Raw genomic sequence first — 20,532 nt, 5'->3', positions numbered from 1 at the left:
AGGTCAAAGCCAGATATCAAGATGGAACCAAGCTCTGGCCGGCCAGTGGATTATCAGGTGCGTGTGTGTGCTTGCAGATTTTTCGGGGCATTTTTCTGTGTGAGTGCATTTGTTAGTGAAAATGCAGGGTGATGGATGTGGACAGTCTTCCTGTTCAACTGGCTCCATTTATTTTTATTGTAGTGCTGCACAGAATAAATTTGTTGTTATTTAAAATTATGACAATGTACTTAATATTCTTCTTGAGCAAAGTAAGCTGTGATACATATGAGCCGGAAGGTGATTAGCTTCGTTTAAAGACTGATATAAAAACCTTGGTATGGGCCTCTATTTCCTGTGTTAATGCTAAGCTATGCTAATTTTTTTTCCCCTGCCTCCAGCACCCTACTTACAGAAACATTTTTACATTTTCACATTATGCTTATTGCTTGCTTTCTCGAGTTACATAGCAATATTAACATTCTCAGTTCCCTTTAAATGAAGGCTAAGAGACATTGAACCTATTGAAACAAGGGACGGCTGGCCCATTTCTGCTCAAAGTATTTTATTTAAAAATGAAAGTATTTTTTTATTTTAAAATGCATTTACATTTTTTTTTCACGGTCGTCACTGTTTCATCATCTCTCTCCTGGCCTATTTTCATGACCTGTTTAATTTAAAAGTGGAGTGAAATCTTGATGTAATCATGGGCTGCAGACTCACCCCTCCTTCCTCTCCTCTTTGTTTTCCTCTGATACTCTTCATCATTCACAGACTAATTAAACCAAAGGGATATTGCTCGAATGTAGAAACCTTCAGCTTAGATCTAGTTTGTCCATCTAATACAACGGGGAATTGTAGAAGTAAAATCACAGGCTAAAATAGTATAATCAGACCAAAAGACCTCAGTTTTTTCTTTAAATTCTTCTCAGTGTGATTACATGCAGATGAATGATTTATTGCTGCTTGTCGACTCACTGGTGTGGATATTGTTTAGAGGTTTCTAATACAGTTATGTCTCCCATCAGATCAGCATCACAGTGATCGAGGCCCGGCAGCTTATAGGCCTCAACATGGACCCTGTGGTGTGTGTGGAGATTGGAGATGACAAGAAGTACACATCTATGAAGGAGTCTACCAACTGTCCATACTATAATGAGGTACATAACAAAGCATGCAGCAAACAGGCATTATTATAAAGTGTAAGCTAGACCTTTCTCTTCTGCACAACAGCTCCAAATGTTTACCTTCACAGTACTCTGGTCATGCTTTTAATTTGACATCCTTAAATTTCATACACCCAGCTCTGGGGCTTAGTTGCTCAAAAACACTGTGCTATGACACCAAGTCATTGTCCTATATATGCAGAATATGATGAAGCACTCAAACGTCTGCACTCAAATCAACATCGACCTCAGCTTCTCAGAACAATGGCAGCAATACTGATCATGCATTGCAAAATATCCAACTGAAAAACATTTTGAGACAAGCATCAGTGCCCAGTTATCAGCTGACATTTTAGTTTCTCACAGCTCTAAAGAGCACTTCAGTGTCTTTCAGATCATCTTTCAAAGCAGATGTTTTTCAATATCAGTCAAAATTATGAGTCTGTTTTGTTCTGTTCCATTGATCTGTGAAGACAGCAGAGCTACTAGGGTTCTCTTTCACATAATAATTTCTTCACTGTAAAACTACCATATCCTCCTTAAGTCTCTACACTGGAGAGTTGTTGGCAGTGTGTTGTGTTTCCAAAAAGCAAAGTCCCTATCAGGATTAGTGTTCAATAGTCTCCTGGTTCTGCTCTGCGGGGAGTAAAAGACACAGTTTGTCTCTAATCGATTCTTTCGGTTTGCCTGAAAATCCCCAGTTGACACAGTGATCAAGATAATAGTCCTTCAAGCTTTCTGTCCTCTTATCAAAACTGCTTTGGTTCATTGTCCTGTTTCAGCTATTTTACTCTGTAATCATCTCCAGTCTTTAGAGGGCCGATGATTGTATTGGAAAAGTTACTTCATCTGAGAAATACAGTATAATGTCATTCCTAATTAGAATGAGAAGGTTTTGAGCTTCTGCCTTTTATTTATTTTAGCCTGAATATGTCTTTGTTGAGATTATAGATTATAGTAATAACATGCATTTGTTTGAAGTTGAAAAGTGCAAGGGCTCAGTCACAAGTCAGGATTTTCCTCACGCACTATGATGATATTCTTTGATGTTTTACACAGGCTCATGCTACCATGCTGTGGAGCTGGGGAGCTTTAGGAAGATTTAGAAAGCTTCCCCTTCTTCACTATGAACAAAATATAAACACAGACCACATTTATAGTTTAGGAGGATCACCTGCACCATGCAATATCAGTGTGTTTAGTCAGCTCACCTCAGCCAGTAGTTACACACAAAAAAGGTGCTCATAACCTAAAGATAAAACCAATAAACTCCTTTTTGTCATCCTGTATTTATAATTTGTTATAGTTCAGTCCCAATCTACATTTTATCTCATGGTTTTGGCACCTTTTCCTCTAAGCAAAGGACGTGTTCTTATTTAAACAGGAAACTTATCTCTGTGTTCTCTGCAGTATTTTGTCTTTGATTTCCACGTCCCTCCTGATGTCATGTTTGACAAGATCATTAAGCTCTCAGTAAGTAATCCATAACACTTTTGTACAAGTTCTGCTATACATTGAAATGTTATATTATGTTAAAGTTTTCATTTCCTTTCTGTGTAATTAGGTTATTCATTCGAAAAACCTTTTAAGGAGTGGGACTTTGGTGGGAACCTTCAAGATGGATGTCGGGACTGTTTACTCTCAGCCTGGTAAACCACCAGCTCCAAAAACAGCATGATATCTGCATAATGTTATTTAAAGCTATGTAAACTTTTCACTCTTCCCTAGAACACCAGTTCTACCACAAATGGGCCATCCTGTCTGATCCTGATGACATCACAGCGACCTGCAAAGGATACGTGAAGTGTGACATCGCCGTGGTCGGGAAGGGTGACAACATCAAGACCCCGCATAAGGCCAATGAGACTGACGAAGACGACATAGAGGGGTAATGAGCGCTGCATTGATATAAGATTATGAGCTGTTTTTACTTATGTAATGAGTCTAAGTATAGAAGTATCGACATTTGACTGACATGCAGTAGTAAATAATTAGTACTGCTGTAATATAAAAAATCTCTCCAATAATTACCTCTCTTTGGTGCAATCAAAGAGATCGATCGATGACTATCCTGACTCTGAATATGGTTTTTTGTTCTGTCGTTTGTTTTCCAGGAATCTCCTGCTCCCAGAGGGCATCCCAGTAGAGAGGCAATGGGCCAGGTTTTATGTGAAGATCCATCGTGCTGAGGGACTTCCTAAAATGAACACCAGCATCATGGCAAATGTAAAAAAGGCCTTCATAGGAGAGAACAGAGACCTGGTAGACCCCTATGTTCAAGTGCACTTCGCAGGGCAGAAGGTACGTTTCGTCTACATACTGCTCTTAATTTGTCTTTCCCTATATGTGCAAATGTGGATGCATACTGTACACACGAGTTAAAGACTTTCATGAGCACTTTCAGGTAGACTTTAGTTTGGAAGCCATGAAGATTTCATTGCTGTTTAAATATTTTAAGGCTGTTAGGTAACCAGGGTTTCAGAGGAACGCCTTTTAGTTGAAATAATTCATAGAATTCTTCAGAGTATAAATCAGCATCAACACACCCTCACAGACCCAGTTATGTAAACACCAGCTTACAACCATGCACATCACTTCTCACAGTGAAGTACTTCTTTCATCAATATGCACTGAATCCTCATTTTGCTGCAGGTCTGATGGAGCATGTAATATGAGACTGCTGCTTTATTAAAGCATTAACACCTGTCACTCTTAACCCACAGCCATGAAACCGACCGCTACAAATGTATTGTGTGTGAGCTCAGTGTTCTTCGTTTATGTGTCTCCAGGGAAAGACTTCAGTCCAAAAGAGCAGCTATGAACCGATTTGGAACGAGCAGATCATCTTCACTGAGCTGTTCCCTCCTCTCTGCAAAAGGATGAAGGTCCAGATAAGAGACTCAGATAAGGTTAACGACGTAGCAATTGGAACCCACTTCATTGACCTGCGCAAGATATCAAATGACGGTGACAAAGGTGGGTCAAAAGAGCCGTTCGTCTTGTCTTAGCAATGATTGGCTGTCAAGTCTGTTAATTATTCTGCCTTAACTACCTAATATATATATACTCTGTGTAGTAATTAGCTGTGGTGAATTGAGCCAGACAACCCACCTGAACCCTGCTAATGTGGCAGATTTTCAAACTGACTTCCAATCAATATGTACTTTAGCCAAGATAAAACCAAATGAGTCCTAAAATTAGAAACTCCTGCTGTGATTACGAGATGTAAAACCTGACATTTGACCATCCACAGGGTTCTTGCCCACCATGGGTCCAGCCTGGGTCAACATGTATGGCTCCACCCGTCAGTACACTTTGATGGACGAACACCAGGACCTGAATGATGGACTTGGAGAAGGTGTGTCCTTCAGAGCTCGCCTCCTGGTCTCAGTAGCTGTAGAGATCCTGGACACCACTTTACCTGAGATCATCAGCTCCACTGACGTCCAGGTGGAGACCATCTCCAACATCTCAGAGGTGAGAAGAGCTGCGAACACTGTTGTTTCAAAACTTTAATACTATGCAAGAAATATGAGGCAAAACTGTTAAAGAGAGGCTGTTATCGTGACCTTTCCTGACCTCTTGACCTCACAGGTAACACTGGGATGCTACAATTGACCACAGTATTGGCAGCAAAGCTGTTAACAGCTCATTAGGGAAATCAGAAGCATCAATTTGTTGCTTTGGGGCAATGTTGTAAATGTCTCCCCGCCATCTTCAGTGATGCCAATCATCAGACACTGTGACGATTTATTTTAGGAAGTATTAAAATACTCAAAGAAGTAGGGTTAAAAACTCAAAAAATGTCCTTAGAGGTGCAACAAAAGAAAAGTGTGGTCAGTTAAGTTACAACCAAAGAATACATAATCAAATTCGGTACTAATCAGTGCCAATGCAGCCACATGTAGGACAATATTGTATATTAATGAACTACATTTGATGAGCAATTAGATATGTTTTATTATATACTTTACATCAGTAAAATGTGTATCGCCTTTCTTCAGAGTGCCACGGGGAAAATAGAAGAGTTCTTCCTCTTTGGTTCCTTCCTGGAGGCCACCATGATCGACAGGAAGATTGGCGACAAACAGATTGGGTTTGAAATCACTATAGGTAAATAAAACTTGGTAAAACTGCCCTTTTCACTACAACATTCTTATTTATGTTTCATAACCACTGAAAATGTTCATGTAACAGGTAACTATGGCAACCAGATTGATGGCGTGAGCAAACCTTCGCTATCAAAGAAGAAGAAGAAAGACGGAGAGAATGAAGAAGAGGAAAGTGAGCTGATCCAGAACTCCAGTGAGGACGAGGCGGATGAGGACGGGGACATCCTCTCCATCTCCTCAACTCCTCCCATGAAGCCTGTCATCACTGACAGGTGAGTATCACCACAATCTAAAACACAGGTTATGGTGTAAGAATAATAATTGTTATCTCTAATGCTGTTTTAATGTTTTCTCTTTGCTTGACCTTTGCAGGAACTACTTCCATCTCCCCTACTTTGAAAAGAAGCCATGCGTGTACATCAAGAGCTGGTGGCAGGACCAGAGAAGACGACTTTACAACTCCAACATGATGGATAAGATAGCAGACAAGCTGGTCAGTCAACGCTGATCGTTCAGAGTGAAAAGTGGCACTAGTAAATGTTTAATAACATCAGCATGCTCACAGTGGCAAAGCTTAAATACTGATGTTTAGCAGGTACAATGTGTAAGGTCACCTGTTTAGATGTATATCTGTTAGTATTAAACACTTGATTATAGAATAGATACAAACCTGTGAGATCTGACAAGCCTTTAGTCCTAAGCACCGGTATTTTTGTGTGACAGGAGGAAGGTTTGAATGATGTTCAGGAGATCATTAAGACAGAGAAGGCCTTTCCAGAGCGCAGACTCAGAGGAGTGCTGGAGGAGCTCAGCATCGGCTGCAGGTGAACACTTAAATAATGCTAATTATAATGATTTTGTGTCACAGCATGACTCGGTGAACCTGGTTAATTAGGATAATGGGACTTTCTCTTTCCAGTTATTAGTTGTTAAAACTCCTTAAACTAGAGTAAACTTTTCTATATCCAAACTTCTGTGTCTTTTCTTCTTGCTTCCAGTCGGTTCGTGACTCTGGCTAACAAGGATGTGAACCAGGCAGGCAGAACCAAACTGGATCGAGAGCGGCTCAAGGCTTGCATGAGAGAGATGGTAATGATTAATGTTGCTCAAATACAGAAGGAACCAAGTGGTATTAGAGATAGAAAGTCAGGTGAAGCTGTGATTAATGACATCGATTTGGTTGCTATTCAACAGCTAATCTCAGCAATGGGGTGTATATAGAATCACTGTAAAGGCTGAACAAGGAAATCCTTCATAATCTCTGCCTCATAATAAATCCCTGTAATACTTTTGCATGCATTTGCAATCTTCACATTCTCTGACTGCCTGTATTTGCTGTTGAAATATGAAAGTGTAGTCAAGCACAAACCTGTTCAGGAAAAAATAGTCCCTCCCCCAGTTAGTATCTATCACTCTCCTCCTGCAGGACAGCATGGGCCAGCAGGCCAAGCAGATTCGGACCCAAGTGAAGAAGAACACAGTCAGAGACAAACTGAAGCTCGTGCAGAACTTCCTGCAGAGGCTACGTTTCCTCGCTGACGAGGTACAGACTCACACCTGACTAACTCAGAATGAGTGCACACAAACTGTGAAGTATAATCTGTAGAGTGTGAATGCTCTATTTATTTCCAGCCTCAGCACAGCATCCCAGATGTTTTCATCTGGATGATGAGCAACAACAAACGCATTGCGTATGCCCGGGTTCCTTCTAAAGACATTCTATACTCCATAGTGGATGAGGAAACTGGTAAAGACTGCGGGAAAGTCAACGCGGTCTTTCTTAAGGTACAATATTTTAAATATTAAGATGATTATTCTCCTTGTCTGTTTACAGTGGATCCAAAGAAAAGTCAGAATATCGTATTATCAGGACACTACATATTATGGTAAACCGGCTTGCAAATATGGATATGTATGCATGGACTGGGACATGCTGCAACATAATCTGCATAAAGTTGAATGACTAAGTTGAAATAATCATACCAAAGTAATGAATCACTGAGCAGCAGTTTTCCCAGTCAATGTTTTATTCGTCAATGGTTCAGTCTGTTGCTGTTGTGTCTACAGCTGCCTGGTAAGAAGGGGTTTGGTCCTGCTGGCTGGACAGTTCAAGCTAAGCTGGAGTTGTATCTGTGGCTGGGCCTCAACAAGCAAAGGAAGGACTTCCTCAGTGGTCTGCCGAATGGTTTTGAAGAAGTTAAGGCAGTTCAAACTGGACCCGGTCTTCAGTCTATCCCCCCTGTCAGCCTCGTCTACAACAGTAAGCACTAGACCACAAATGACAAACTGTGATCAAACTTGTCCCGGTTAATCATTTAGTCAAATGATCCTTTAACATGTGCCATAATTACACAAACATCTTAAACTAGTGGAGCACAAGGGAGTTATTGTATTCAGATGTCAGGTATTTTTACTCTTTATTTAAATTTCTGAATGACTTCCTCCACTTTTATCATTCAGCAAAACACAAACAAATTCATTCAGAAGATATTTCACTGCTATCGATCACTTCTAATTTGTTCACTTCAGTGCATGTTTGCTCACAAGGGGAATTCATTGTAAGGTAATGCATTGTGTTGTATGCCTGTGTGTGTTCTGTGTGTGTCCCACAGTGAAGCAGGTGTTCCAGCTCAGAGCACACATGTACCAGGCACGCAGTCTGTTTGCTGCTGACAGCAGTGGCCTTTCAGACCCCTTTGCCCGGGTCTTCTTCTCCACACACAGCCAGGTTACAGAGGTAACAGGAACGAGTGTGTGTGTGCACTGGTCTGTGTGTGTTTGTGTCTCTTGATTAAACTGACCTGATGTGTGTGTGTGTGTGTTGCAGGTTTTGAGTGAGACCCTTTGCCCCACATGGGACCAGCTGCTGGTGTTCGATGATGTGGAGCTGTTTGGGGAGGCCAGTGAGCTGAGAGACGACCCTCCAATCATTGTGGTTGAAATCTATGACCAGGACACTGTGGTAGGATCCTAATTCATAAAGAAACTGCTTACTAAACAATTTTAAGGAATTTGAGCTACTAAAATGTGCTTTGCTTCTTCATTCCCATGTTGTTATCGTCTGTCCACCCTTGTCTCCCTCCACCCTGTTTCTCTCACAAATGCTGCGATGGCTCTATAGAGTGTAAAACTGTTACTACTGTAGAGGGTTTTTTTTAACTAAAGTACTGACAAGAGTCCTCATTTGAAAGCGTACCCCTTGTGTTTGCTACTTCACAAAGTTTTCCTGTTTGAATTACCGGTTTTTGTCATCTTCAATCACTTTGACCAACACTGCCACTAAGAGGCTGTGCTGGAAACTGCACCTCCCACACCTGTGTGTCTAACCTCCTTCCCTTATCCCCTTTGTTGTCTTGACCGGCTGCTGTCACACCATGTGGTGCACAGGGTAAGGCTGAGTTCATAGGTCGGACCTTTGCAAAGCCCACCATCAAGATGTGCGATGAACATTATGGCCCCCCGAGGTTCCCGCCGCAGCTTGAGTACTACCAGTTTTACAGAGGGAACTGCACTGCTGGGGAGCTGCTGGCTGCCTTTGAGCTGCTACAGGTAACAGAAAGTTCGCCATTTTTTTTTTACAGGGAATGTCCCACTTCCTTCTACTGTGTTTCCTCTGTTACTATCCCCACCACTTCTTCCCCTTCCTTTTCTTCTTCCCTCTCTCTTTAAACATCCATTTCTCCTCTCTCTCTTCCTGCTGCCTATACAGATACCTTTTGATGCAGAGGAGATCAGGCGAGCTCTGATCGCTGTCCATAACTTTGCTGTTCCTCAAATAAAGGTTCTTTTTTCATTTTTTCATCCTATCTTTTCATCCCACTTTGTCATTTTTCTCTGCCAACATCACATTACCTTGTTACATAAACCACAAAAAAGACTGTAAATATTAGGTGCACCTAAAGTGCTCCGTTAAGAGTTTCAGCCTGGTTTCCTTTTTTCCCTTACCTCAGATTGGTCAGGGAGGCAGGGCTGACCTCCCCCCTCTTGAAGGGCCAACAGATTTGGAGCGTGGACCCATCCTCCCTGTGCCGATGGGCATTCGACCTGTCCTGAGTCGGTACCGCATAGAGGTGAATTTTACTACCACAGGGCCTCTGTCTGTGCGTTGTGAGGTGAAGCTCCTGTCTCACTGCAGTTTATCATGGTTCAGGTTTTGTTCTGGGGATTGAGGGACCTTAAAAGGATCAACTTAGCTCAAGTGGACCGGCCACGTGTAGACATAGAGTGTGCAGGTAGGGGCGTGCAATCTGCAGTCATCCAGAACTACAAGAAGAATCCCAACTTCAGCACCCTGGTTAAATGGTTCGAGGTGGTGAGTGCAAGTCTTGATTTGAGATTAAGAGCATTAACAAGGTTGTATCTTGTGTCTTAAGCTTAAAGGCTTTTGGTGTTCTAACCACAGGACCTTCCAGAAAACGAGCTTCTCCATCCTCCTCTCAACATCCGGGTGGTGGACTGCAGAGCATTCGGCCGCTACATCCTGGTGGGCACTCACGCTGTGACCAGCCTGAGACGTTTCATCTACAGTGCTCCAGACAAGACCTCCAACAACTGGGCCACAGCAGGTGCTAACAGTCCTCTGAAGGGACAGATTCATCTGTTAGGTGTCTCTGAGTTATTCTGTGTGTTTGAAGTGGTGCTGTGTTTCTGTTGCTAGGAGGATCTGTGTTATTTACTTAAGCACTGTACTTAAATGTACATTTTAAGTACTTGTACTTTGAGTATTCATGCTACTTTCTTCTTTGATGGCTCTTATTACTCACTGCAAATTAGGCATTAAAATAATTTTACTACAGAAGCCATGCAGTGGTACAAAAAACTGTTTATTCAGCACCACAGCCTACAGGATATAATTAATAACGGCATACATTTAAGTTTATTGCTGTTTTAAGACCTAAATATTGAGTCCACCACTTCTACCTTATTAACTTTTGGGTCAAAAGAAAGAGAACAGGGTCAATAGTTCAGTGGCATTTATATAATTAATTTTACAAAGTCACACATTTTAATGTAGATGATAGATATGTAGTTTTAATCTTTTGCCCACGTTTGAACAATTATTTAAAATCATAAAAAAATAAGTTTAACTGACATTTTACATGACATTTACAGTACACACGTCTGATTCAGGTCTCTTGTTCCTAAAGAAGACATTTTCTTCTTCAATAACTTTGCTGATTTCTCTGCTTACTTTCTGCCCTGACAACGCTTCTTCTCTGTATCCTCCCTCCATCTGTTGTCCTCTCTTGCATGTCCCCGGCTGTCCTCTCCTTTTCCTCTTCTGCTGCTGCTGCTGCTGCTGCTGCTTCTGCTGTTTTTACCCTTGGGCTTCACCCCAGCTAAGCTAATGAATGGCTACATGGTCCTAACCAATGGCGGCTCCCAGCCCCGCTCCTCACCCAGCCTTTCTTCCCGCACCTTCTCTCGCCCCGCAGGTGACATCACTGTCAACATGGACACTGACCCTTCAGTTCGAAAGATGGACACAGTTGTCAAGTTAGACGCAGTGAGCTTTTTTTATGTCTCCTCTTAATTCATCATATATATTTATACATGGTGTGAGTAGTAGGTCTGCTTTGTGTCCAGTACTTTTTACCTGCCTCTGTATGCACCTCTCATACCTGCATCTTCCTTTAAGTGTATTAATCCTTGTGTTGTTTTGTGTAACGCCCCCTGTCATAGATGTCTGATGCTGTTGTAAAAGTTGACATGGTGAGTAGTTTTCCTAGAAATGAGTGGTCTGTTGAACTGGTGTGGCATGATCAATTAGAATTGAAGCTACTGAGAGTCACTTTTAGTGTTTGCACTTGTCTTACAGATTGAAGAAGAGAGTGACAAAGAAAAGAAAAAGAAGAAGAAGAAAAAGAAAGGAGGAATGGAAGAAGAGGATGAGACAGACGAGAGCCTGCTGGACTGGTGGTCCAAATATTTTGCTTCAATAGAGACACTAAAGGAGGTTTGTCCATTCATTCCTAGGCGCTTCTGTTTATCTACACCTGTCTTATGTGAGGATTGCCCTTAAATCCTATTAGACTGGCTGATTGTTTCTGCCTGGTTTTTCAGACCCTCAAAGCCCAGGAGGCAGCTCAGGCTGAGGCAGAGGAGAGAGAGGAACTCGAGATAGCAGCTGAAGCCGCAGGTAGTCTATTAAACTGCTCCAGATTAGCCTGGCTGTCTGCCAGCATGCCATCACAAGTCTTAAATTGTGATTCTGTGAACATGTATTGTATTAGAGCATGAAAGGCATCATACATGCCTCCTGCTCCTCCTCTCCTTCATCCCATGGAACCATCCATCCTTCATGAGGGCTTGGATCAGAGCCGAACCATGTTTTATATTAGCATGACCTCCCAGCTCTGCAGCACCGATGAAAGTTGGCTGGACTAAATCTGAAATTAGATTAAGAAAATATTTTCTAACACAGCATAAAAGATAGAATGTAAGTGGACTTTTAATTGTAAAAGCCCATTTACAGTTCAAAAGGGGTCATGCATTACATTGTTAAAGACTCTTTGTGCCTTTATTGTGACACTAATGTTTGGCACGATTGACAGTCAATCTTTTAGTGAAAACATATCTAGCAAGATACTTTTCCTCTGTTTTTCTTTAAAACAAATTAGGTGAAGAACTGCTGATTTGGTCTCCTGATAAACAGATCTGTCAGCTTTCATGTTACGTGACATGTTTCAGTGCTGCATGCAACCCTCTCAGTCCTCTTCCCCATGACTCAAACCCTCCATTGTCCACCTCCATATCCACTCACCTTTCCAATCAGACATCAAACCTGATGACCTTCTTCTGAAAGGCCCCAAGGTGAAGGAAAGGAGCAAAGACAAGAAGAAAGACAAGAAGAAGGGTCAGGCTGCAGACAGTGCTGAGAAGCAACCAGTCAAAGCAAAAGTGGATGAGCTGATGGTGAGTTCACATTAAGACAACAAGTTAGCCAGCGCACAAAAACCTCCAAGGACACTTTTTATACTTCTTCTTATCATGCAGGTGTACAACAAAGAGCTTGAGAGTGAGTATGGCAATTTTGAAGACTGGCTTCACACCTTTAACTTGTACAGAGGAAAGGCTGGGGATGATGATGAACATGCTCTTGATGATGACAGGATTGTTGGCAGATTTAAGGTGGAAAAACACTGAGCAGATCATGCTGCCTCTCAAACCCACACTTAGCTGACAGTATGCTTTTTTTCTGGGGCCCAGGGATCATTATGTATGTACAAGCTTCCACTGTCTGAGGAAATCACAAGAGAGGCAGGATTTGATCCTAACATGGGCATGTTCCAGAGCATTCCACATAATGATCCAATCAATGTCCTTGTTCGAGTCTACGTGGTCCGGGTGAGCGACATTCCTCATGTTTACATCTATACTAGAGTCAAAAACAATGAGCACATAACAGTCAATATGCTCTGCTATTTTCTTCTTTATTATTATTTTCTTCTCTTCCCTCCACTACCGCAGGCCACAGACCTCCATCCTGCTGACATCAATGGGAAGGCTGATCCTTATGTTGTCATCAAGCTGGGAAAGTCAGAGGTCAAAGACAAAGAGAACTATATCTCCAAACAGCTCAATCCTGTGTTTGGCAAGTGAGTCATGAGAAGCTAGTATCAGTTTGTTGTTAGTAAAAGAAAAAAAGTCATGCTGAATTAAATTATTATGTGAACTGTCCACTTGTGTGTTCTCAGATCGTTCGACATTGAGGCCACATTCCCCATGGAGTCCATGCTAACAGTGTCTGTGTATGACTGGGACCTGGTTGGTACCGATGACCTGATCGGAGAGACAAAGATTGACTTGGAGAATCGTTTCTACAGTAAATATAGAGCTACCTGCGGCGTTTCATCTAACTACTCTTTGTGAGCATCTATTTGTTTTAACCTCTACATGAATACTTGCAGGTTATTGATCAGCTAAGACATTGTGGTAATTGTTTATTTTCTAATGATGTTAGACATGGATACAATGTTTGGCGGGACCCTATGAAGCCCAGCCAGATCCTGGCAAAGCTCTGTAAGGAAGGCAAGATTGATGGACCTCATTACGGGCCTGGAGGCAAGGTCAAAGTAGCTAATCGAATCTTTACAGGAGCAACAGAGATCGAGGATGAAAATGGTATGCCTGTTTTACTATACCTCTTTAAGCCATACTATCCTAGTGATGTATTTCTATGAACATCTATAAGAATGCCACTAAGAATTTTTCAGAATACCTACACACAGTTTGTATTGTTCTCCCAGGTCTGAAGAAGCAGACTGAGGAGCATCTAGCCCTGACAGTACTGAACCACTGGGAGGAAATCCCAAGAGTTGGCTGCAAGCTCGTCCCTGAACATGTGGAGACCAGGCCCCTGCTGAACCCTGACAAACCAGGGATTGAACAGGTAGGAATTATCACATTGCTTTTACTCGTAAATTGATCTGTTATTTTAATGTTTTTTCCTCTGTCAAAGGGCCGTATTGAGATGTGGGTTGACATGTTTCCTATGGACATGCCTGCCCCTGGACCTGCGATTGACATATCACCACGGAAACCAAAGAGGTACATGCTAATCACTGAAATATCATTGAATATTATACTTTCTGATTTATAAGCCCAATTAAAATTTGATGGGAAAGATCATTATTTATTGCTTTGAGAGATTTGTTTCAACAGATTATGTAGTTTACCCCCAGGTTAAATGATGGTGAGTCTATTTATCTAGCTAGCTCACTATTAATGTCAAATATAAGTCCAACAATTTGTGTATGTGTTCCTTCCTCCCCCCCTTACCAGATATGAGCTCAGGGTGATTATTTGGAATACAGACGAAGTAATACTGGAGGACGATGATTACTTCACTGGGGAAAAGTCCAGTGACATATTTGTCAGGGGGTAGGTACAGCGGGACGGGGCAGCCAAGCCTCCTCCCGTGGGTGTGAGCTGTGTGTGGATGCTTTTTTGCGGTTAACCATTTTTTTTGTTTTGTTTTGTTTCCATTTTGTGTGTGTGCGTGTTTGTGTCGCGTCTCTGTGTTTGTGCTGTCTGTCTGTCTGTCTGTCTGTCGTCCTCTCTCTCTTCTCTGGTCAATGCTCTGCTGGTTCTAGCTTTGAGCTTCGTGTTGTTATTTGGAACACTGATGACGTAATTCTAGAGGACGATGCTTTCATGACAGGAGAGAAGATGTCTGACATCTATGTCAGGGGGTAAACACACGATACCATCGCATGGCTCGTACAAATGCCCTTCTATCCTCCTCCTGAAGCCCTTTAATCATTTTTTATAAACCCTGTTGTTTTAAATCTTAATCCAGCACGCAGCCTCAGTTGCCTCAAACATTCCTGTCAGCACGTTGAAAATAAATGACTAGTGGACAATTGGTATAGAAAGGACCAAACCACATAAATAACTTCAGTGTGACTTGTTTTTGTTGAACAAAAATACATTGTGATCATCATCTCAAATGTATGAAGCTAAAACAGTAATAGAAAAATTAAATAGCTGTTACAACCAGTCATATTTGGTGAGAAGAAAACAGCTGTATTTCTGTGGTTTGGTCCTGTACTGCAGTATATACTGGACATTACTTACAAGTAAAGACCTTTCAGGTGTTGGTAATGACAAATGAAAAAACACTCTTGCATGGAAGGACTAACACTCATAGAGCACTTTATGAGGAGCAGTATAGAGTGCGGTTTCCTTTCATCCTCAATGCAAAGATTCTTTTGCTTTGCGACACTATGCATTATTATGCATGATGATGCTGCTGCCAAAAAGGGATGTGAGTGGCTAACATCAGAACTGAGATGCATTCAGACTGTGGTTGTTTGGTAAAACATTCCTCACACTTTTATCATTAACCTGGATGGTTGACACTGATGGTGTTGCTGCTGTCTCAGGTTGTATTTACAATGCCGGGTGTTGGTGGCGCTGTGGCATTGCAGCTTCAGGTACCTGCTATTGGTCTTTTGGGCTTGAGTTGTTTTTCTGCTCGGTACAAGTCATTATCTGAGTCAGTCTTTCTGTTTGTTCCAACCAGTCTGTGCACAGAACTGCTTCTCATTGGATGCATAACTCCCGCTAAAGATCAACAGCTTCAGACTCAGATAGCCTTTGTTATTGGTGGATTGTATTGCTGCCGCACAATTGACGTTTACATGACAATTACATGAATACACAGGTGTAGGTGCTCCTTATAAAGTGCTGTGTGAATGTATGCATGCCTGTGTGACAGAGCTAACATCGTCATTTTGCAGCCTGGATTTGACTCTTATTTTTGAATATATAGCGTCACACCTGCACTTTTAACCAAACTCACTTTTCCCTCAGCTCTCAGCTAATGTGGTGCTACCTGTGGATGAGTCACCACGGGACTTTACTGTAACAAGCAGGGTGTCATGCTCAAACAGCCCTGACCATTATTTAAGTATTTTGGAAACCTTTTTTGTTTTACTCTGTGCTCCAGATTTTAGAAAGAAACCTGGGTTGTTTCAGATGGATCCAGTGTTGTGATACAGTAGTGATGATTCAGTTGTTGGGTCACATAAGATCAGGCATGCTTTCTCTCGAAAGCGCTCTCGCCCAGCTTAATTTATGCATCTCAGTTGTCATCATAGCACATACTTACTGTTCAGTAACTTTGTCAGCTCACTTTTTCATCATGGTGCGTTGTGAGAACTGAGAGTGCAGCTTCACTCCTGCTCCTCCTGACTCATGATGCCAGCCTCACTCAACTCTTGAAGCAAAGTAAAATCACTAACTTTGAGTCTATGCGTCCAAACACTGAGGATGAAGAAATATGTTGGATAAATTTCACTACTGGCACTTGTGCAAGTTTTGTGTTTGCATGCATTGTAAATGGTGTGAAACTCCAACATCAAATCAGATTTGTATGGATCACACAACAACAGATTTGACATTAGCATCCACTCATCTATAAATCTGATTTGCTTTTGGAGAGCCACTCTGTGTTATGATTTTGTCCTACTAGCATCATCTCTCTTGTTAACAGCCTGGTGCAGTTAATATGTCCTGTGCTCTTGTTTAAATTACCCAAATTCAAACAGAGTGACTGACAGACTAAAAGATCCTGCATAGAATTGCATGAAAACTAAAATCCAACAACAAAATCTACCTACTCATCACACAAAACCATGCTCCTACAGATCAGCCTGACTCACTCTGATCTCCATGACTCTTCCCATAGATGGCTGAAAGGCCAGCAGGAGGACAAACAGGACACAGATGTGCACTACCACTCCCTGACCGGTGAGGGCAACTTTAACTGGCGCTTCGTCTTCCCGTTTGAGTACCTCATGGCTGAGGAGAAGATTGTCATCTCTAAGAAAGAGTCCATGTTCTCTTGGGATGAAACTGAGTACAAGATCCCTCCTCGCCTCACTCTGCAGGTCTGGGATGCAGACCACTTCTCTGCCGATGACTTCCTGGGTGAGGAAAGATAAAGATTATTGCCTCAAGTTCTACTCGGGGAATTGTCCATTTGTCATTAACCAGGAGTCTCATTACACCATGTTCTGTCTACTTTTGCTATCATCACCCCCAGGTGCAATTGAGCTGGACCTGAACCGGTTCCCTCGTGGTGCCAAGACAGCCAAGCAGTGTTCCCTTGACATGATCAAAAATGAGCAGGAGCTGCCCACAATTTCCATCTTCAAACAAAAGAGGGTCAAAGGATGGTGGCCATTCGTGGCCCGTAATGAGAACGATGAGATGGAGCTGACGGTAAGACAGCAGTGAAATACTAAGTGTAACCCTGATGAGTGAACTTATGAATGATGTCACAAAATACAAATGTTATTATCATTGTCATTACAGGGTAAGGTTGAGGCTGAGCTCCACCTGGTGACAGCTGAAGAGGCGGAGAAAAGTCCTGTTGGACTGGGACGAAACGAGCCTGATCCACTGGAGAAACCCAAGTAAGAAAGTATAAAGAATACAACTCACACACTCACACACATGCTGATGACATAGTTACCAGATGTGGATGCCTTTGTGGAGCAGAAAAAAAGACAAGAAAATCATTCTCTCGATGCAAAAAGCAGTGTATCAAAAAACACAGCTGCAACAACATTGCATATACAAATGTGTGATTTGGCCTATTTTACCTCCAGCGCTGCTTTCTGCACAGTCAAAAGTCCACTGTTACACACTCGTTTCCTCTCCTATCATCTCTTCAACTGTCTCCCTGTCTCTCCCCTCCCTTCGTCCCTTTCCCTTATTTTTGTGCATGTGGTTCTTCTTCCCCCCTCCCCCCCTTCTGCCTTCCCTCTATTTGCCTCATCTGCATTCCTTCCCTTCCTCTTTCTTTCCCTTCTTCCACAAAGTCGTCCGGACACCAGTCTTATGTGGTTTCTGGGACCTCTGAAGTCCATTCGTTACTTCATCTGGCACAACTACCGCTGGCTGATCCTCAAGGTCTTGGGGCTGATACTGCTGCTGCTCATGCTGGGCCTCTTCCTCTACTCAATCCCTGGCTACCTAGTGAAGAAGATGCTGGGGGCCTGATGCGCTGGTAGCCTCCGACCCCTCTTCACTGTCTCTGCTTTTGATTTCTGGATGCTCCTTAAACTACAGCTCCTGTATCTCTGTCCTGCCAGACTCTTGTAATGTGTTGTTTTCCCTCCTCTCCTATCTGTCTTAGAATAGCCTTCAGTGTCTCTGTGTCCTTTGCTTTTAACCCCTTTCTGCGAGCCAGTGTCTTTCATCATGCTCCCTGAAGAAATGTGTCTGAACTGGTGACAGCAGTGGCCAGAGACACTGTGTTTTCAGGTTATCCATTCATGTATACGCAAACGTAATATTTTAGGAATGTTTTGACCAAATTTAAAATATCAAATTTTGAACAAATATCCACTAATATCCAGCAAAGGTCAATATGACCTCATAGCCATCCCATTTGCGTGAACAGGATCAATATGCCTTGAGGGATTTTTCTCAACATTGGCACAAACCTTGACTCAGAAGGACCATAGCTGGAGAGTATATATGCTGACAATGAAAACATTTCCCACAAAATGATAACATCAGGCATCAATGGAAACATTGTGTAATATTCTTCAATTATAATAGCATAGAACACATATAATCCCAGAAAGCCATGAGAGCAGTTTAATTTGTTTCATATCAGAGTTAATATTGCTTCCTTAATGCACTCTTTGTGAGAGAATCATCTTGTCCTGATGTAAGTGCATTAATAATCACAGAAGGCATGAGATTTAATGAGTTTTTTTGACCTTATACAAATGCCTTTGTTTAGAGCTGCTGGAGAGTCATCCATCCATTCATCTTCATGTGTATCATCATATCCATTCTGCATATGGCAAAGCTTCCACTCTGTGTGTGTTTTGCTCCTCTGAAACATTATATTGATAGAAATGTGGACCGTGAGCATGCTGAGGAGACAAATAATACTCAGAAATGCAACATGTTCTATAAGTACTAATACCAGCTTTGTCTTTGTCTTCTACTCCTCCCTTGTATCATCCACCCTCACTCATTCTTCATTGCCTCACCCTTCCATCCACCCGCATGTCTTCCTCACCATATCTTTACTTCCCACCTCTAAAACCTCCATCTGTCCCAACCCAGCCGCCCAGACACCACCTTCCTGTGGTTCCTGAGCCCGCTGAAAGCCATTCGCTACCTGGTGTGCAACCGCTACAAGTGGCTGATCATCAAGATCGTGCTGGCCCTGCTGCTGCTCATCATGCTGGGCCTCTTCCTCTACAGCATGCCGGGCTACCTTGTCAAGAAGCTGCTGGGTGCCTAAGTCACTGCTGGGAGTACAGGGAGGTGGGGGTGGCCAGACAAGTCAGATAAATGGAAGGAGAAAAGAATGGGGGAGACACAAAGAGGGAGGAGGCAGAGAGAGGTCTGATAGCATTACAAAGTGACTGTACCCCCCCAAGTAACGAGGAGCCGCCTAATCCCCTAACCAATCTGCAACAAGCCTAACAGCTCCACGCTTGAACTGACTGAACAGCAATCATTTGCCACAAAGTAACTCCTGATCTAACTCCTCCTTCTTCCCAGGCAGTGTTACATGACAGTCAATGTTTCTTTATCTGGTCATTCAGCTTTTCATTTATTTTAAAGTTGGATCAGATCAGTGGTCAGACGATTGCATGGACATTCATTTCAAGTGATGCTGTAGGATCCCCCAGTACTGCTGTTGGTTTAGGTTGATAGGGAACAAATATAAGCCCCTGCTTAGGATTTATAACTATTTAATAAATGTTTCCAATGCATTATTATGTACACATATCTCCTTTGAAGATATATTTAAAATGTTTTTTGTTCTGTGTATAACTCAACCTTCACTTATCACTGCCCACAAGCTGCTGAAACATGCATTATTCAACATTCATACTCACATTAATGGAACGTTTTCACAATACTTATAAATGCTAAATATGGGGGTTAAAGTGTAACCTTTTTAAAACTGTTATTGCTCTTGCAGTCTTTGCACACTTCTACAAAAATAATATGAAGAAACAAAAAAGATGTATATTTTCCTAATAAAATTAAATGAGACATAGAACAAGATGGCCTAAAATGAAGTAACCCAACAACTCGCATGATGATGTTGTGGGGTTTAGTTCAACTGCAGTGTTAAATATTTAATGTGTAGAATCAAAGCAATCAAGTCAGACCTGGGTCAAATAATGTTTGCGAATGATTACTTTACAATAATTAAGATGTGGAGAGCACAGTTCAGTCCCATGATTATGTAATTTCACCTTCTTATGTCACTGATAAAATCCTCACTGGAGGAATAAACTTAATTATTTCTAAACATCATGTGACCAGGTCTGATGCAAATGTCCTCAGAAGGTACAAATACTTTAAGGTTATCACTGTTGTCTACCAAAAATTGAAACATATATGTTGATACGCATGCGTCATTGTGACAACTGACCGGTGTGGTCACGTGTGTTGGCATGAGTCGTCTTTCCTGAAAACCAAATCCAATGGACCCCTGTTAAATATGTTAAAAGTGCACTTGAAAAGAGTTTCATATGGCACTGTGTGCGGTGTCCATTAATCAATTTTGCCTGCGGTTGACCTCATATGTGTTTGTGACTCTGCGTTTCACTGATTACAGGTTTACTGTTTGCACTAATTATGCCTGTTTTTATGATACATTTGTGTATTTATATAAATATATATATGTTTGTGTTGAAATGTGTGCAATACTTGGTTTTTGTTTGTTCTGAAAATTTGAAATAAAGTGAATTTAATGGGCTATGGTTAATACAGAGGCTACA

The 20,532-nt window shown here is 41.8% G+C and overlaps 1 protein-coding gene across 2 annotated transcripts in view; it reads left to right on the top strand.

Moving 5' to 3' along the window:
• The window catches only part of otofa (otoferlin a), a 52,049-nt gene that overhangs the window by 31,072 nt on the left and 445 nt on the right, over nt 1-20,532 (top strand). Inside the window, exons 7-45 of one of the 2 annotated variants that reach the window (XM_028397195.1) lie at nt 3-57; nt 1,008-1,139; nt 2,556-2,618; nt 2,710-2,794; nt 2,874-3,033; nt 3,260-3,446; nt 3,935-4,121; nt 4,399-4,622; nt 5,150-5,258; nt 5,343-5,529; nt 5,630-5,750; nt 5,981-6,081; nt 6,256-6,346; nt 6,684-6,800; nt 6,890-7,042; nt 7,325-7,517; nt 7,870-7,994; nt 8,085-8,219; nt 8,645-8,806; nt 9,208-9,327; nt 9,408-9,569; nt 9,660-9,822; nt 10,597-10,763; nt 10,940-10,969; nt 11,076-11,213; nt 11,321-11,396; nt 12,033-12,172; nt 12,254-12,388; nt 12,467-12,604; nt 12,728-12,855; nt 12,955-13,125; nt 13,221-13,381; nt 13,507-13,649; nt 13,719-13,807; nt 14,042-14,140; nt 16,452-16,693; nt 16,809-16,987; nt 17,081-17,181; nt 18,854-20,501. In XM_028397195.1, coding sequence (XP_028252996.1) covers nt 3-57; nt 1,008-1,139; nt 2,556-2,618; nt 2,710-2,794; nt 2,874-3,033; nt 3,260-3,446; nt 3,935-4,121; nt 4,399-4,622; nt 5,150-5,258; nt 5,343-5,529; nt 5,630-5,750; nt 5,981-6,081; nt 6,256-6,346; nt 6,684-6,800; nt 6,890-7,042; nt 7,325-7,517; nt 7,870-7,994; nt 8,085-8,219; nt 8,645-8,806; nt 9,208-9,327; nt 9,408-9,569; nt 9,660-9,822; nt 10,597-10,763; nt 10,940-10,969; nt 11,076-11,213; nt 11,321-11,396; nt 12,033-12,172; nt 12,254-12,388; nt 12,467-12,604; nt 12,728-12,855; nt 12,955-13,125; nt 13,221-13,381; nt 13,507-13,649; nt 13,719-13,807; nt 14,042-14,140; nt 16,452-16,693; nt 16,809-16,987; nt 17,081-17,181; nt 18,854-19,034 — 5,350 coding nt within the window. In that variant the 3' untranslated portion in view covers nt 19,035-20,501. Of the gene's footprint in view, nt 1-2; nt 58-1,007; nt 1,140-2,555; nt 2,619-2,709; nt 2,795-2,873; nt 3,034-3,259; nt 3,447-3,934; nt 4,122-4,398; nt 4,623-5,149; nt 5,259-5,342; nt 5,530-5,629; nt 5,751-5,980; nt 6,082-6,255; nt 6,347-6,683; nt 6,801-6,889; nt 7,043-7,324; nt 7,518-7,869; nt 7,995-8,084; nt 8,220-8,644; nt 8,807-9,207; nt 9,328-9,407; nt 9,570-9,659; nt 9,823-10,596; nt 10,764-10,939; nt 10,970-11,075; nt 11,214-11,320; nt 11,397-12,032; nt 12,173-12,253; nt 12,389-12,466; nt 12,605-12,727; nt 12,856-12,954; nt 13,126-13,220; nt 13,382-13,506; nt 13,650-13,718; nt 13,808-14,041; nt 14,141-16,451; nt 16,694-16,808; nt 16,988-17,080; nt 17,182-18,853; nt 20,502-20,532 lie in introns of those variants that run through there. The other variant, XM_028397193.1, reaches the window with a different exon arrangement.

The sequence above is a fragment of the Parambassis ranga genome, chromosome 24 (assembly GCF_900634625.1).
Source record: "Parambassis ranga chromosome 24, fParRan2.1, whole genome shotgun sequence".
Taxonomy (NCBI): domain Eukaryota; kingdom Metazoa; phylum Chordata; class Actinopteri; family Ambassidae; genus Parambassis; species Parambassis ranga.
This window is presented reverse-complemented; position numbering and strand designations above follow the sequence as displayed.